This window comes from Oncorhynchus tshawytscha, linkage group LG22, assembly GCF_018296145.1.
Source record: "Oncorhynchus tshawytscha isolate Ot180627B linkage group LG22, Otsh_v2.0, whole genome shotgun sequence".
In the NCBI taxonomy this organism is placed as follows: Eukaryota; Metazoa; Chordata; class Actinopteri; order Salmoniformes; family Salmonidae; genus Oncorhynchus; species Oncorhynchus tshawytscha.
In genome coordinates this window covers 45,550,659-45,567,215 of record NC_056450.1, presented here as the reverse complement: position 1 = coordinate 45,567,215, position 16,557 = coordinate 45,550,659, and the positions used below count along the sequence as shown (strand labels likewise).

General features: G+C 50.2%; 1 protein-coding gene across 4 annotated transcripts in view; it reads left to right on the top strand.

Annotated features, from left to right (window-relative positions):
- Nucleotides 1-15,345, top strand: part of LOC112222449 (filamin-A-like) — a 73,067-nt gene extending 57,722 nt beyond the window's left edge. For 2 of the 4 annotated variants that reach the window (XM_042304346.1, XM_042304347.1), the window contains 19 exons: nt 307-386; nt 538-705; nt 932-1,006; nt 1,478-1,577; nt 1,750-1,890; nt 5,279-5,407; nt 7,024-7,197; nt 7,337-7,498; nt 7,670-7,873; nt 8,508-8,660; nt 8,743-8,865; nt 8,979-9,245; nt 9,326-9,463; nt 9,778-9,893; nt 12,507-12,639; nt 13,164-13,340; nt 13,555-13,773; nt 13,860-14,057; nt 14,131-15,345. In XM_042304346.1, coding sequence (XP_042160280.1) covers nt 307-386; nt 538-705; nt 932-1,006; nt 1,478-1,577; nt 1,750-1,890; nt 5,279-5,407; nt 7,024-7,197; nt 7,337-7,498; nt 7,670-7,873; nt 8,508-8,660; nt 8,743-8,865; nt 8,979-9,245; nt 9,326-9,463; nt 9,778-9,893; nt 12,507-12,639; nt 13,164-13,340; nt 13,555-13,773; nt 13,860-14,057; nt 14,131-14,315 — 2,942 coding nt within the window. In that variant the 3' untranslated portion in view covers nt 14,316-15,345. The remainder of the gene's footprint in view (nt 1-306; nt 387-537; nt 706-931; nt 1,007-1,477; nt 1,578-1,749; nt 1,891-5,278; nt 5,408-7,023; nt 7,198-7,336; nt 7,499-7,669; nt 7,874-8,507; nt 8,661-8,742; nt 8,866-8,978; nt 9,246-9,325; nt 9,464-9,777; nt 9,894-12,506; nt 12,640-13,163; nt 13,341-13,554; nt 13,774-13,859; nt 14,058-14,130) is intronic. The other 2 variants (XM_042304349.1, XM_042304348.1) reach the window with 1 other exon arrangement.
- The last annotated feature ends 1,212 nt before the right edge of the window (nt 15,346-16,557 follow it).

Sequence of the window (16,557 nt, the reverse complement as noted above, 5' to 3'; positions counted from 1 at the left end):
TCTGTGTGTCTGTCTCTGGCGCTCTCTCTCTCTGGCGCTCTCTCTCTCTGGCGCTCTCTCTCTCTGGCGCGCTCGCTCTCTAACTAACGTAGTTGGCATGGTGAATGACATTGTGGGTAATGGAGTTGATATGGAGGCTGAATGTTGTATGCTGCTGATAGTAATAACTGTCTGTATAACATGTCTGAAATGACACCCTATCTAGTGCACTCTATAAGGAATAGGGCTTGTGGAGAGGATGCATGGATGACTTGTGGGAGGGAGGGTCAGACTTCCTGTGTGACCGTTTCTCTTCATCTGTCTCAGGAGCCGGTGTGGGTCCAACCATCCAGATCGGAGAGCAGACTGTCATTACTGTGGATGCAAAGGCTGCTGGGAAAGGAAAGGTAATGATGGAGAGGTGTTTGGTTAATCTTTATCTGTACGTGGAGGGAGGGAGACGTGCTCACGCCTACTGTCCACATCTTAGTGTGACTATAACTCTCTACCCCCCTCCCACCTCTCTCTGCTCCTACCTCTCTACCCCCTCCTCTCTAGGTTACGTGCAGTGTATGTACCCCAGAAGGGGTGGAGTTAGATGTAGACGTGGTGGAGAATGAGGATGGAACCTTTGATATCTTCTACACTGCCCCCCAGCCTGGAGATTACTGTATCTGTGTTCGCTTTGGAGGGGAACTCATCCCCAACAGCCCCTTCCTGGTCACGGTATGTACACAGTCACCTACAGATATATACACAGGCGCGCACATGTGGTTGAGTGTGTTTTTGCAGGTGTCTGAGTCTTGATTGGTTAATGAGACCTCTAACCCCTCCCTCTACAGCAGATTCTCATTGGACAGTCCGGAGACGGCGTTCCGTCAGTCTAGAGTCTATCTGAACGTTGTGGAACAGTTCGACAAAATAACTTATTGTTTATTCCACCCCCCCCCAGGCATTGGAAGGAGCCCCTTCAGATCAGCTCCTCCAACAGCAACAACTACCACAGTACTACAGTCAACAGCCCTGGGTACTGGTCTCTCCATTCCACTCTCTCCACACAGGGGGAAAAGCAGCCATTTTGTGAATCATCAATGTGGCTCCACATTTGACAAAATGGCCGCCGTGTCTTTATGTCGTCTGTCTGGCTGCTGCTTCTGTCATGATGTCTTTCTCTCACAGTGTCGGTGGTTTCATCTTCATCAACATAATCATCATCGTCATCGTAATCATGTCATACTTCATGTTTTGGTGTTTGGTCCCTATCGTCTTTTCATTTCAGCTACATTCTATTCTGCTGTGTTTGGTCTCATCGCCCTCACCCTCAACATCCTGAACCACCTCTGTATCCAATACTGTCCCTCACCCCTCAACATCCTGAACCACCTCACCACCTCCGTATCCAATACAGTCCCTCGCCCAATATTGTCCCTCACCCCTCATCATTCTTACCCACATACCTTAGTCCCTCACCTCAGATTCTTTGACCTCTGTCTCCTAGGCAACAGACCGGCCAATGGGAATGAATGGTTTGGACGTGGCGGGACTCCGGCCGTTTGACCTGGTTATCCCCTTCACCATCCAAAAAGGAGAGATCACAGGTACACACACCGTACTGTTGGGCCGCCAGACAGGAAGTCATCAACCGCTAGATGACGTCACCGCCCTTAACCACTAATGGAACTTACCAAACGCAGGCGCATGATCTCAAATCACCTCACATACTGAAAGCCTGAGGTACCTTGCCTGTTCAACCACTGTTTCCTCCCCTAGGTGACGTGCGCATGCCGTCAGGTAAGACAGCCAAGCCAGACATCACAGACAATAAGGACGGGACGGTAACGGTTAAATACGCTCCGACTGAGGCCGGCCTGCACGAGATGGACATCAAATACGACGGGATACACATCCCTGGTACGGACAACACACACTACACACACCCCTGGTACGAACAACACTACACACACACCCCTGGTACGGCCAACACACACTACACACACCCCTGGTACGAACAACACTACACACACACCTCTGGTACGAACAACACTACACACACACCTCTGGTACGAACAACACTACACACACACCCCTGGTACGGCCAACACACACTACACACACACCCCTGGTACGAACACACACACCCCCTGGTACGAACAACACTACACACACACCCCTGGTACGGCCAACACTACACACCCCTGGTACGAACAACACTACACACACACCCTGGTACGGCCAACACACTACACACACCCCTGGTACGAACAACACTACACACACCCCTGGTACGGCCAACACACACTACACACACCCCCTGGTACGGCCAACACACACTACACACACCCCCTGGTACGGCCAACACACACTACACACACCCCCTGGTACGAACACACACACACACCCCTGGTACGGCCAACACACACTACACACACACCCCTGGTACGGCCAACACTACACACACACCCCCCTGGTACACACACACACCCCTGGTACGGCAACACTACACACACACCCCTGGTACGGCCAACACACACACACACACTGGTACGGCCAACACACACTACACACACCCCTGGTACGGCCGAACACACACTACACACACCCCTGGTACGGCCGACACACACTACACACCCCCTGGTACGGCCGACACACACTACACACACACCCCTGGTACGGCCGACACACACTACACACACCCCTGGTACGGCCGACACACACACACACACACCCTGGTACACACACACCACACCCCTGGTACGGCCGACACACACTACACACACCCCCTGGTACGGCCAACACACACTACACACACCCCCTGGTACGGCCGACACACACTACACACACCCCTGGTACGGCCGACACACACTACACACACCCCCTGGTACGGCCAACACACTACACACACCCCTGGTACGGCCGACACACACTACACACACCCCCTGGTACGGCCGACACACACTACACACACCCCTGGTACGGCCGACACACACTACACACACCCCCTGGTACGGCCGACACACTACACACACACCCCTGGTACGGCCGACACACACTACACACACCCCTGGTACGGCCGACACACACTACACACACCCCCTGGTACGGCCGACACACACTACACACACCCCTGGTACGGCCGACACACACACACACACACCCCCTGGTACGGCCGACACACACTACACACACACCCCTGGTACGGCCGACACACACTACACACACCCCCTGGTACGGCCGACACACACTACACACACCCCCCTGGTACGGCCGACACACACTACACACACACCCCTGGTACGGCCGACACACACTACACACACACCCCTGGTACGGCCGACACACACTACACACACACCCCTGGTACGGCCGACACACACTACACACACACCCCTGGTACGGCCGACACACACTACACACACACCCCTGGTACGGCCGACACACACTACACACACACCCTGGTACGGCCGACACACACTACACACACCCCCTGGTACGGCCGACACACACTACACACACCCCCCTGGTACGGCCGACACACACTACACACACACCCCTGGTACGGCCGACACACACTACACACACACCCCTGGTACGGCCGACACACACTACACACACCCCCTGGTACACACACACTACACACACCCCCTGGTACGGCCGACACACACTACACACACACCCCTGGTACGGCCGACACACACTACACACACACCCCTGGTACGGCCGACACACACTACACACACACCCCTGGTACGGCCGACACACACTACACACACACCCCTGGTACGGCCGACACACACTACACACACACCCTGGTACGGCCGACACACACTACACACACACCCCTGGTACGGCCGACACACACTACACACACACCCCTGGTACCCGACACACACTACACACACACCCCTGGTACGGCCGACACACACTACACACACACCCTGGTACGGCCGACACACACTACACACACACCCCTGGTACGGCCGACACACACTACACACACACCCCCTGGTACGGCCGACACACACTACACACACACCCCTGGTACGGCCGACACACACTACACACACACCCCTGGTACGGCCGACACACACTACACACACCCCCCTGGTACGGCCGACACACACTACACACACACCCCTGGTACGGCCGACACACACTACACACACACACCTCTGGCCGACACACTACACACACACCCTGGTACACACACACACTACACACACCCTCTGGTACGAACGACACACACTACACACACACCCCTGGTACGGCCGACACACTAACTCTGATAAACAGTCACATGCATCTTAATTTAGAAAGCTAAATATGTTTGAGTCAATTATACCACTTTCTAGTCTATATTTCTGGACAAGATTAAGCCATTTCAGAATATTTAGGACTGTTGACTGGCCAAGAACCTCTCCTGTGAGTATTCATATTATCGGTCACTTCTGGATGTGCTGACTCTCATCCCTCTCTCTCTCCCCTCTCTCCCCTCTCTCTCTCTCCTCTCTCTCTCCTCTCTCCTCTCTCCCTCTCTCTCTCTCTCTCTCTCCCTCTCCCTCTCTCCTCTCTCTCTCCCTCTCCCTCTCTCTCTCCCTCTCCCCTCTCTCTCTCCCCTCTCCCCTCTCTCTCCCCTCTCTCCTCTCTCCTCTCTCCTCTCTCCTCTCTCCTCTCTCCCCTCTCCCTCTCCCTCTCCCCTCTCTCTCCCCTCTCTCCCTCTCTCTCTCCCCTCTCCCCTCTCTCTCCCCTCTCCCTCTCTCTCCCTCTCCCCCTCTCCCTCTCTCTCCCCTCTCTCCTCTCTCTCCTCTCCCCTCCCTCTCTCCCTCTCTCTCTCTCTCTCTCCTCTCTCTCTCCCTCTCTCTCCTCTCTCTCCTCTCTCCCTCTCTCTCTCCCTCTCTCTCTCCCTCTCTCTCTCTCTCTCTCCTCTCCTCTCTCCCCTCTCTCTCTCCCCTCTCTCTCTCCCTCTCTCTCTCCCCTCTCCCCTCTCTCTCTCTCCCTCTCCTCTCTCCTCTCTCTCTCTCTCTCTCTCCCCTCTCTCTCCCCTCTCCCCTCTCTCCTCTCTCTCCCTCTCCCCTCTCTCTCCCCTCTCCCCTCTCTCCCCTCTCTCTCTCCTCTCCTCTCTCTCTCTCCTCTCTCTCTCCCCTCTCTCTCCCTCCTCTCTCTCCTCTCTCTCTCTCTCTCCTCTCTCTCTCTCTCTCTCTCTCTCTCTCCCCTCTCTCTCCCTCTCTCTCTCCCCTCTCTCTCCCCTCTCTCTCTCCTCTCTCTCTCTCTCTCTCTCTCTCTCTCTCTCTCTCTGTAACAGGTAGTCCACTCCAGTTCTATGTGGACTATGTGAACAGTGGGAACGTCAGTGCATACGGGCCGGGCCTGATCCACGGGACCGTCAACAAACCTGCCATGTTCACCGTCAACACCAAGGACGCAGGAGAGGGTAGGACAATTAGTAGTTAAATTATAAATCCATCATAATGATCTACACTGAACACTATAAACACAACATGTAAAGTGTTGGTCCCATGTTGCATGAGCTGAAATAAAAGATCCCAGAAATGTCCCATATGCACACAAACCTAGTTTCTCTCACATTTGTTTACATCCCTGTTAGTGAGCATTCCTCCTTTGCTTAGATAATCCATCTACCTGACAGGTGTGGCATATCAAGAAGCTGATTAAACAGCATGATCATTACACAGGTTCACCTTGTGCTGGGGACAATAAAAGGCCACTCTAAAATGTACAGTTTTGTCACAGAACACAATACCACAGATGTTTTGAGGGAGTGTGCAATTGACATGCTCACTGCAGGAATGTCAACCAGAGCTGTTGCCAGAGAATTTAATGTTCATATCTCTACCATAAGCCACCTCCAACATCCGTTTTAGAGAATTTGGCAGTACGGCCTCACAACCGCAGACCACGTGTATTGCGAATGGTTTGCTAATGTCAATGTTGTGAACAGTGTGCCCCATGGTGGGGTTATGGTATGGGCAGGCATAAACTATGGACAAGGAACGTAATTACATTTTATCGATGGCAATTTGAATGCAGGGAAACCGTGAGATCTTGAGGCCCTTTGTTGTGCCATTCATCCACCGCCATCATGTTTCAGCATGATAATGCACGGCCCCATGTCGTTAGGATCTGTACACAATTCCTGGATGCTGAACATGTCCCAGTTTTTCCATGGCCTGCATACTCACCAGACATGTCACCCATTGAGCATGTTTGGGATGCTCTGGATCCATGTGTATGACAGTGTTCCAGTTCCCGCCAATATCCAGAAACGTTTGACCGCCATTGAAGAGGGGGACAACATTCCACAGGCCACAATCACCAGCCTGATCAACTCTATGTGAAGGAGATGTGTTGTGCTGCATGAGGCAAATGGTGGTCTCACCAGATACTGACTGGTTTTCTGATCCAGGCCCCTACCTTTTTGTTAAGGTATCTGTGACCAACAGATGCACATCTGTATTCCCATCATGTGAAATCCATAGATTAGGGTCTAATGAATGTATTTCAATGGACTGATTTGCTTATTTGAATTAACTCAAATCTTTTAAATTGTTGCATTTTTATATTTTTGTTCCGTATTTGAAGAATCGAATGTGCAGTCTTGGTTCTCTCTCACACACACACACACACACACACACACTGAGTTGATGTGTGTGTAATGCATGTACACTGAGCAAACAAAACATTAGGAAATTCAAATTATTTTTGAGACATGGGTTGTGTGCCATTGAGGGTGAATAGACGAGACAAAATATTCAAGTACCTTTCAACTGGGGTATGGTAGCAAGTGCCAGGCGCATCGGTTTCAGTTTGTCAAACTGCAATGCTGCTGGGTTTTTCAAGCTCAACAGTTTCCTGTGTGTATCAATGTTCCACCAGCCAACTTGATACAACTGTGGGAAGTATTGGAGTCAAAATGGGCCGGGACACTTTTTCAACACCTTGTAGAGTCCCTGATGAATTGAGGCTGTTCTGAGGGCAAACTGGGTCCATATTAGGATATATTTTCTAACCTCTCTCTCTCCTGTGTAGGTGGTCTGTCTCTGGCCATCGAGGGTCCTTCTAAAGCTGACATCAGCTGTGTGGATAACCAGGATGGAACATGCTCTGTGTCCTACCTGCCTGTCCTACCTGGGGACTACAGCATCCTGGTCAAATACAATGACAAACACATCCCTGGCAGCCCCTTCTCAGCCCACATCACAGGTAATGTTAATGTGAAAAAGGTTGACTTTAGTGAAAAACAATGGACCCTCTCCCTGTCTCCTCGGTGATTACTCTGAGGATGTCCCATCTGAAGGTGGGCTCTGCTGCTGCTGACATCCCATAATGTTCTGTCTCCTAGGTGATGACTCTATGAGGATGTCCCATCTGAAGGTGGGCTCTGCTGCTGACATCCCATTGGACATTGGCGAGCTGGACCTGAGTCAGCTGACAGCCTCTCTGACCACGCCCTCCGGCCGAGAGGAACCCTGCCACCTCAAGATGCTCCGCAACGGACACGTCGGTCAGTGTTGAGCAGAAACAGACTATCTACTATCATTGTTCATTTGACAAATTTCAAAATGTATGGCGTTGCCTCAGCCGAGAGTAGAACACTACCAACGGTACAAATCATTGTAGTCTACAGACTGTTTATGATTCTCAGAAGCTCCTCTAACCTGTCATTGTCCGTCAGGCATCTCGTTTGTTCCCAAGGAGATCGGGGAGCACCTGGTGAACATTAAGAAGAACGGACGCCATATTCCCAGCAGCCCCATCGCCGTGATGATCAGCCAATCGGAGATTGGTGACGCCAGTCGGGTGCGAGTGACTGGCCAGGGCCTCAGTGAGGCCAAAACCTTTGAACCTGCTGAGTTCATCATCGACACACGCGAAGCAGGTCAGTGAGGGTCTGAGGAGGTTCAGGTGAAGCAGGTCAGTGAGGGTCTGTGAAGCAGGTCAGTGAGGGTCTGAGGAGGTTCAGGCGAAGCAGGTCAGTGAGGGTCAGTGAGGGTCTGAGGAGCATCAGGCGAAGCAGGTCAGTGAGGGTCTGAGGAGGTTCAGGCGAAGCAGGTCAGTGAGGGTCTGAGGAGGTTCAGGCGAAGCAGGTCAGTGAGGGTCTGAGGAGCATCAGGCGAAGCAGGTCAGTGAGGGTCTGAGGAGGTTCAGGCGAAGCAGGTCAGTGAGGGTCTGTGAAGCAGGTCAGTGAGGGTCTGAGGAGGTTCAGGCGAAGCAGGTCAGTGAGGGTCAGTGAGGGTCTGAGGAGCATCAGGCGAAGCAGGTCAGTGAGGGTCTGTGAAGCAGGTCAGTGAGGGTCTGAGGAGCATCAGGCGAAGCAGGTCAGTGAGGGTCTGAGGAGCATCAGGCGAAGCAGGTCTGTGACGCAGGTCTTTAGGCTCTCGGAAACAAGTGAAATCGGTGTCTGAAACATTCTATTAAATCCCTTCTACATCAAAAATAAAGATGTGGCCAAATACTCTAAAGTATGTTGTGATTTTTGGAAAGCATTTTAAATTAAGTTTGATTTGCTGCAGGCTATGGGGGTCTGAGTCTGTCCATCGAAGGCCCCAGTAAGGTGGACATTAACACTGAGGACCAGGAGGATGGGACCTGTAAGGTCACCTACTGCCCTACTGAACCAGGAAACTACATCATCAACATCAAGTTCGCCGACCAACACGTACCAGGTACTCATTTCCTGACATCCTCGATTTAATTTTTAAAAATAATTATAATATAACAAATGTTGTTTTAAAAATGTGTTTGTAGGGAGTGCGTTCACGGTGAAGGTGACAGGAGAAGGGAGGATGAAGGAGAGTATCACCAGGAAGAAGAGGGCAGCGTCTGTTGCTAACGTGGGCAGCCAGTGTGACCTCAGCCTGAAGATCCCAGGTACCCTCTCCTACCATCCAGGAGATGCTGATCAGATCAGTAGACATGATGGCCCAGGTGACCAGTCTGTGTGGTCAGGTCCAGGAGGCTGTTAACCCTGTGTGTCTTAACAGAGATCAGCATAGCAGACATGGTGGCCCAGGTGACCAGTCCGTCTGGTCAGGTCCAGGAGGCTGACATCATGGAGGGAGAGAACAACACCTACTGCATCCGCTTTGTTCCCACGGAGACCGGCGTACACACAGTGTGTGTGAAGTATGCGGGCGTGCACGTACCCGGCAGCCCCTTCCAGTTCACAGTGGGGCCCCTGGGAGAAGGAGGAGCCCACAAGGTCCGCGCTGGGGGGCCCGGGCTGGAGAGGGCAGAGGCTGGAGTACCAGGTACGTACGTGTGGTGTGTGTGTGTGTTGGTTACTATACTGTGAGGATCACACATTGACATTGTGTGTGTGTGTGTGTAGCGGAGTTCAGTATCTGGACGCGGGAGGCAGGTGCAGGGGGTCTCAGCATTGCGGTGGAGGGGCCCAGTAAAGCAGAGATCACCTTTGAGGACCGCAAGGACGGATCCAGTGGAGTATCCTACATGGTCCAGGAGTCAGGTGTGTTGAGAATGGTAACGACTATCTAACGACCAAGAGCCTGGTGATGATCGTCCTCATTACAAGCATTATCATCAACGTTAGCATTCTTATTAAGAAGAGGTTTGTGTGTTTCTTACTCAGTGTAAAGTAGTTCACTTCATAAGCTCACTTCCCAGCTTGAGAAACGTTTTCTATAGCCTAATTTGCTAAGATGTTGTCAAGGAGACAGTCACCTGTGTTTGAGGCTGAGGATCCGCCATTGAGGACCGGTAAGGACTTGTGGAAGGAAGCTACACAGTTAGTCAGTGATGCCTGTTACACGTGTGTTGCAGGAGACTATGAGGTGTCTATCCGTTTCAATGAGGAGCACATCCCTGACAGTCCCTTCGTGGTTCCCGTGGCGTCGCCCTCTGATGACGCCAGACGACTCACTGTTGCCAGTCTTCAGGTGAGGCTCGGAGACACACACGCACACACCCAGGACTACACTACCCACAATGCAGCAGCAGCAGCCTGTGGGGGGGATATTGTGTGGCTAGCATTTACAGGATGGTGTGTGTATAGGTACGGCAATTGCTGAACATCAGAGTAGGGTTAGAGGTCAGGTCGTGCTGCTGCTGCTGTGTTGTTGGGAAGTGCAAGGGTTTGTGGGAAACTAAAGGACTGTGTGTTTCTCGTGCCTCGTTCTAAAGGCTCCCAACAGTTCCCTTCCTCCTTCTCCCTTCCCATCATCCACCAGGCACTAAAGGGTTAAAGAGGATGCAATGGGCCAGTTTCTGTCTCTCTCTCACTCCCACACACACACACACACACACACACACACACCATCATCCACCAGGCACTAAAGGGTTAAAGAGGATGCAATGGGCCAGTTTGTCTCTCTCACACACACACACCCATCATCCACCAGGCACTAAAGGGTTAAAGAGGATGCAATGGGCCAGTTTGTCTCTCTCACACCCACACCCACACACACACACCCATCATCCACCAGGCACTAAAGGGTTAAAGAGGATGCAATGGGCCAGTTTGTGTCTCTCACACCCACACACACACACACACCCATCATCCACCAGGCACTAAAGGGTTAAAGAGGATGCAATGGGCCAGTTTGTGTCTCTCACACCCACACACACACACACACACACCCATCATCCACCAGGCACTAAAGGGTTAAAGAGGATGCAATGGGCCAGTTTGTGTCTCTCACACCCACACACACACACACACACCCATCATCCACCAGGCACTAAAGGGTTAAAGAGGATGCAATGGGCCAGTTTGTCTCTCTCTCACCCACACACACACACACACACACACCCATCATCCACCAGGCACTAAAGGGTTAAAGAGGATGCAATGGGCCAGTTTGTCTCTCTCACACCCACGCACACACACACCCATCATCCACCAGGCACTAAAGGGTTAAAGAGGATGCAATGGGCCAGTTTGTCTCTCTCACACCCACACACACGCACAACACACACCCATCATCCACCAGGCACTAAAGGGTTAAAGAGGATGCAATGGGCCAGTTTGTCTCTCTCACACCCACACACACGCACACACACCCATCATCCACCAGGCACTAAAGGGTTAAAGAGGATGCAATGGGCCAGTTTGTCTCTCTCACACCCACACACACACACACACACCCATCATCCACCAGGCACTAAAGGGTTAAAGAGGATGCAATGGGCCAGTTTGTCTCTCTCTCACACACACACACACACACACACACACCCATCATCCACCAGGCACTAAAGGGTTAAAGAGGATGCAATGGGCCAGTTTGTCTCTCACCCACACACACACACACCCATCATCCACCAGGCACTAAAGGGTTAAAGAGGATGCAATGGGCCAGTTTGTCTCTCTCACACCCACGCACACACACACCCATCATCCACCAGGCACTAAAGGGTTAAAGAGGATGCAATGGGCCAGTTTGTCTCTCTCACACCCACGCACACACACACACCCATCATCCACCAGGCACTAAAGGGTTAAAGAGGATGCAATGGGCCAGTTTGTCTCTCTCACACCCACACACACGCACACACACACCCATCATCCACCAGGCACTAAAGGGTTAAAGAGGATGCAATGGGCCAGTTTGTGTCTCTCACACCCACACACACACACACACCCATCATCCACCAGGCACTAAAGGGTTAAAGAGGATGCAATGGGCCAGTTTGTGTCTCTCACACACCACACACATCATCACCAGGCACACAATGGGCCATCATCATCACCAGGCACTAAAGGGTTAAAGAGGATGCAATGGGCCAGTTTGTTAAAGAGGATGCTGGGCTCTCTCTCACACCCACACACACACACACACCCATCATCCACCAGGCATCATCCACCAGGCACTAAAGGGTTAAAGAGGATGCAATGGGCCAGTTTGTCTCTCTCACACACCACACACCACACCCATCATCCACCAGGCACTAAAGGGTTAAAGAGGATGCAATGGGCCAGTTTGTCTCTCTCACACCCACACACACACATCATCCACCAGGCACTAAAGGGTTAAAGAGGATGCAATCATCCACCAGGCACTCAAAGGGTTAAAGAGGATGCAATGGGCCAGTTTGTCTCTCTCACACCCACACACACACACACACCCATCATCCACCAGGCACTAAAGGGTTAAAGTTAAAGAGGATGCAAAAGGGTGGGCAATGGGCAGTTTGTCTCTCTCTCACCCACACACACACACACACACACACACACACCATCATCCACCAGGCACTAAAGGGTTAAAGAGGATGCAATGGGCCAGTTTGTCTCTCTCACACCCACGCACACACACACCCATCATCCACCAGGCACTAAAGGGTTAAAGAGGATGCAATGGGCCAGTTTGTCTCTCACACCCACACACACACTCTCTTTTCTGTCCTGTTCTTTACCTCTGACTCTCCTCTTTACCCCTGTTAGCTGCCTGCAGGTAAGTTTGAGTTGTATTCTATCGCATTATTATGTTGAGCATGTATTGACAGATTGACGTGCGTAGTTGTGGTGTTGAGTTGTGAGTTATATATCTGAGCAGGAGTCCGGGTTGAAGGTCAATCACCCAGCATCCTTTGCTGTGAGCCTGAACGGAGCGAAGGGACAGATTGACGCTAAAGTCCACAGCCCCTCTGGAGCCCTGGAGGGCTGCTGTGTTACTGAGCTAGACCAAGGTAACTACTACCACACAATACTACAATATACTGTGTTACTGAGCTAGACCAAGGTAACTACTACCACACAATACTACAATATACTGTGTTACTGAGCTAGACCAAGGTAACTACTACCACACAATACTTTACTATACTACAGTTACTGAGCTAGACCAAGGTAACTAATACTACTACAAAATAATACTGCACGATACTACTACATTACTATTACTTGGGACAGGGGGATACCTAGTCAGTTGTCCAACTGAAATGTGTCTCCCTCATTTAACCCAACCCCTCTGAATCAGAGCGGTGCGGGGGGCTGCCTTAATCAACATCCACGTCTTAACCCACTGTCCCCCCCCCTGGGCGCTGGGCTGCCCACTGTCCCCCCCGGGCGCTGGGCTGCCCACTGTTCCCCCGGGCGCTGAACGACAGATTTTTACTATACACTGCGACACAACAATAATACTACTACACAATAATACTACATTACACTACTACTACGTTACACTACTAAACAGAAAAATCTCTCTCTCTAGATAAGTATGCTGTCCGATTCATTCCCAGAGAGAACGGTCTGTATCTGATCGATGTGAAGTTCAACGGCAGCCACATCCCTGGCAGTCCCTTCAAGATCAGGGTGGGGGAGACGGGACAGGCTGGAGACCCAGGCATGGTGACCGCATACGGAGCTGGATTAGAGGGAGGAACCACTGGTACGATGGAGCGTGTTGCAGACCTGGGTTTCAAATCATTTATCTGTGCCTGTTTGAGCTTAGCTCAATAAGCCAATATAAGTCTCAAAATGACAAACCCTGCCTGTCTGGCACTCCAGGCATACTAAAGCAAAGCTCAAATTTATTTTACTCCTGGGTCTAATGTGGTGTGAGATGTGTTCTCATCTGTAGTCATTTCTAACCCCCTCTGCAGGTACAGCCTGTGAGTTCGTGGTTAACACCAGTAAGGCGGGCCCTGGGGCCCTGGCGGTGACCATCGACGGCCCCTCCAAGGTGAAGATGGACTGTGTTGAGTGTCCGGAGGGTTACAAGGTGACCTACACCCCCATGGCTCCAGGAAACTACTTAATCTCCATCAGATACGGAGGACCTTACCACATCGTAGGATCCCCCTTCAAGGCCAAGATCACTGGTGAGGGACCTGGACACATGCTGTACACGAACAATGGAGATGTCAGGCCTCACTCGACACTCTTAACCTCTGTCTTTCTCCTCCAGGCTCCAAGCTGGTCAGTAGCCATAGTAACCACGAGACGTCCAGTGTCATGGTCGACCCCGTGACTCGCCAGGTTAGCTCTTCCCACCAGGGAGCTCCCAGCCAATCGGACGCCAGCTGTGTGACAGCCAAGGGTCTCGGCCTATCAAAGGGCTTTATCGGCCAGAAGAACAACTTCAGCGTCGACTGCAGCAAAGCAGGTGTGTTTAGTCTGGTATCTGACCCTCTAGCTCTCTCAGGTTACATTGTGTATTAACACTGTCCTCCCTCCAGGTCGTAACATGCTGTTGGTGGGTGTGGACGGGCCCAGGGTTCCCTGTGAGGAGGTACTGGTGAAGCACCTTGGGAACCGTGTCTATAACATCAGCTACCAGCTCAAGGAGAAGGGAGAGTACATCCTGGTAGTGAAGTGGGGAGAACAACACATCCCTGGCAGCCCCTACCACATCACTGTCTAGACCAATCAGATTCGACTCCATTACTGTCTAGAGGCCAATGACAAATCAGAACCCTCCAAACTAGCCCTTTTTGTCTTCATAGCAATCAGAGATTACAACTTTCTAAACTCATTCACCATAACCCAAACAATAATGCATAAACACTGAATATTCCTCATTCCTCTCCTCCCATCACCATCATCCCCCCTCCCCTCACCTATCATAATCATTAGTAGTCATAGAGAGGGGAAACATGCACCTTTTTATTACTGTAAAATAGCTTAGCAACATGTACCTTCCTTTCCCCACGCAGTGTTTAGCTGTGGGCTAGTGATAGCCTAGCGTATGGTAGCATAGTGTATTGGTATAGGGGTTAGCCTAGCCTAGCAGAGCATAGTATATTGGTATGAGAATAGCCTAATGCTAGTCCAGTGTGTTCATAATGCTAATTCTAAAATGTTTAAGGGAAAGTGGGATACCTTGTCAGTTAAGCTACTGTGGCTTGGTGTTAGCTCGTCTTAACCATAACAATAATGAAAGGGCTTATAGGTTACACTTTTAGTATAGGGTTTATGACATGTTAATACCAAATGAACTGTTAGTGATGCTAGAGTAGCTGGCTCCTATAACTTCACACTTGTTTTAAAGGTGCGACTAGCACCACTGCAGCAACTGACCCAGTTAGAACAGTGTCTTACAGCATATTGACTAGATTGAAGTATTACTAATTATAGTGTGATGTCCATGTCACTAGTAGTATGATTAACTGTAGTGTGGAAGTGATGTCCAGATACTAGTATTGAATAAAAACTGTCACGGTAATAGCTGTCATATTACTAGCAGTGAATATGAGGAAAGTGTTGGCTGGAGAGATGAGCAAAATGCATAAAGAACAAATGTTGCTTTGTGTTCCTGCTAAATGTTCTAACCCCCCCCTGCTCTTTAGCTTTGTTACGCAGTATTCCAGAATAAAATAACCTTGTCTGTTAAAGGGCTTTAAAGTGTTGTAAAAGACAGTATTTTGATCCACAATAAAGATTGTCTTGAAGTATCTCTGTCAAGCTCAATGTGGTTCTTCTTATCCTTCGATGGCACGCACTCCGGAGATCCATGTGTTATTTCATAGTGTTGATGTCTTCACTATTATTCTGCAATGTAGAAAATAGTACAAATTAAGAAAAAACCCTTGACTGAGTAGGTGTTCTAAAACGTTTGACCTGTAGTGTAGATCCCACATTAACTACAGAGATCACATTCTACAAAGACCACGTACTACTAAGACCTCACTACAGAGATCACACAGAGTTCCTCACAGAGTTCCCTGAATTCCTATCGGACCTTGTAGTCAAATTTTTGGTGACTTCAATATTTACATGGAAAAGTCCAGACTCACTCCAAAAGGCTTTAGGAGCCATCAACAACTCAGTGGGTTTTGTCCAACATGTCTCCTTACCTACTCACTGCCACAGTCACACCCTGGATATAGTTTAGTCCCGTGGAATAAATATTGTGGATCTAAATATTTTTCCTCATAATCCTGGACTATCGGACCACCATTTTATTACTTTTGCAATTGCAACAAATAATCTGCTCGAACCCAAACAAGGATCATCAAAAGCTGTGCCATAAATTGTCAGACAACCCAAAGATTCAGATCTTTGGGTTGTCCAGACTCCCTTCACCTACCCAAGGATGGTTGAGTACAAAAATTGTCTAACCACCTGAGGATCTAAATGTTACCTTGTGCAATACCCTAGATGTAGTAGCAACCCTAAAAACATTTCTCACAAGAAATTTGTTCCCTTTTTATACAGAAAATACCAGAGTCCTGGTAAAAAGATTGGCCTATATTGAACCTTTTCATTCCTCTCAATGTGTTTTTTTTCCTTCCTGAAGACGGTGTACAAAATGTTTGTCTGGTTTTTGACCCATCATAGCACTGCACACGTGACAGTGAATGACCTTTTAATGGCGACTGCAGCTGTGCTGCTTTTGACACCATCGATCACCACATTCTTTTGGAGAGATTAGAAACCCAAGTTGGTTTACATCTTATCTGTTGGACAGATATCAGTTAATCTCTGGATGGTTTGTCCTCTGACAAATCAATGGTAAGTTTCGGTGTTCCTCAAGGTTCAGTTTTAGGACCACTATTGTTTTCACTATATATTCTACCTCTTGGTGATGTCATTCGGAAACACAATGTCAACTTTCACTGCTATGCAGAGGACACACAGCTGTACATTTTGATGAAACATGGTGA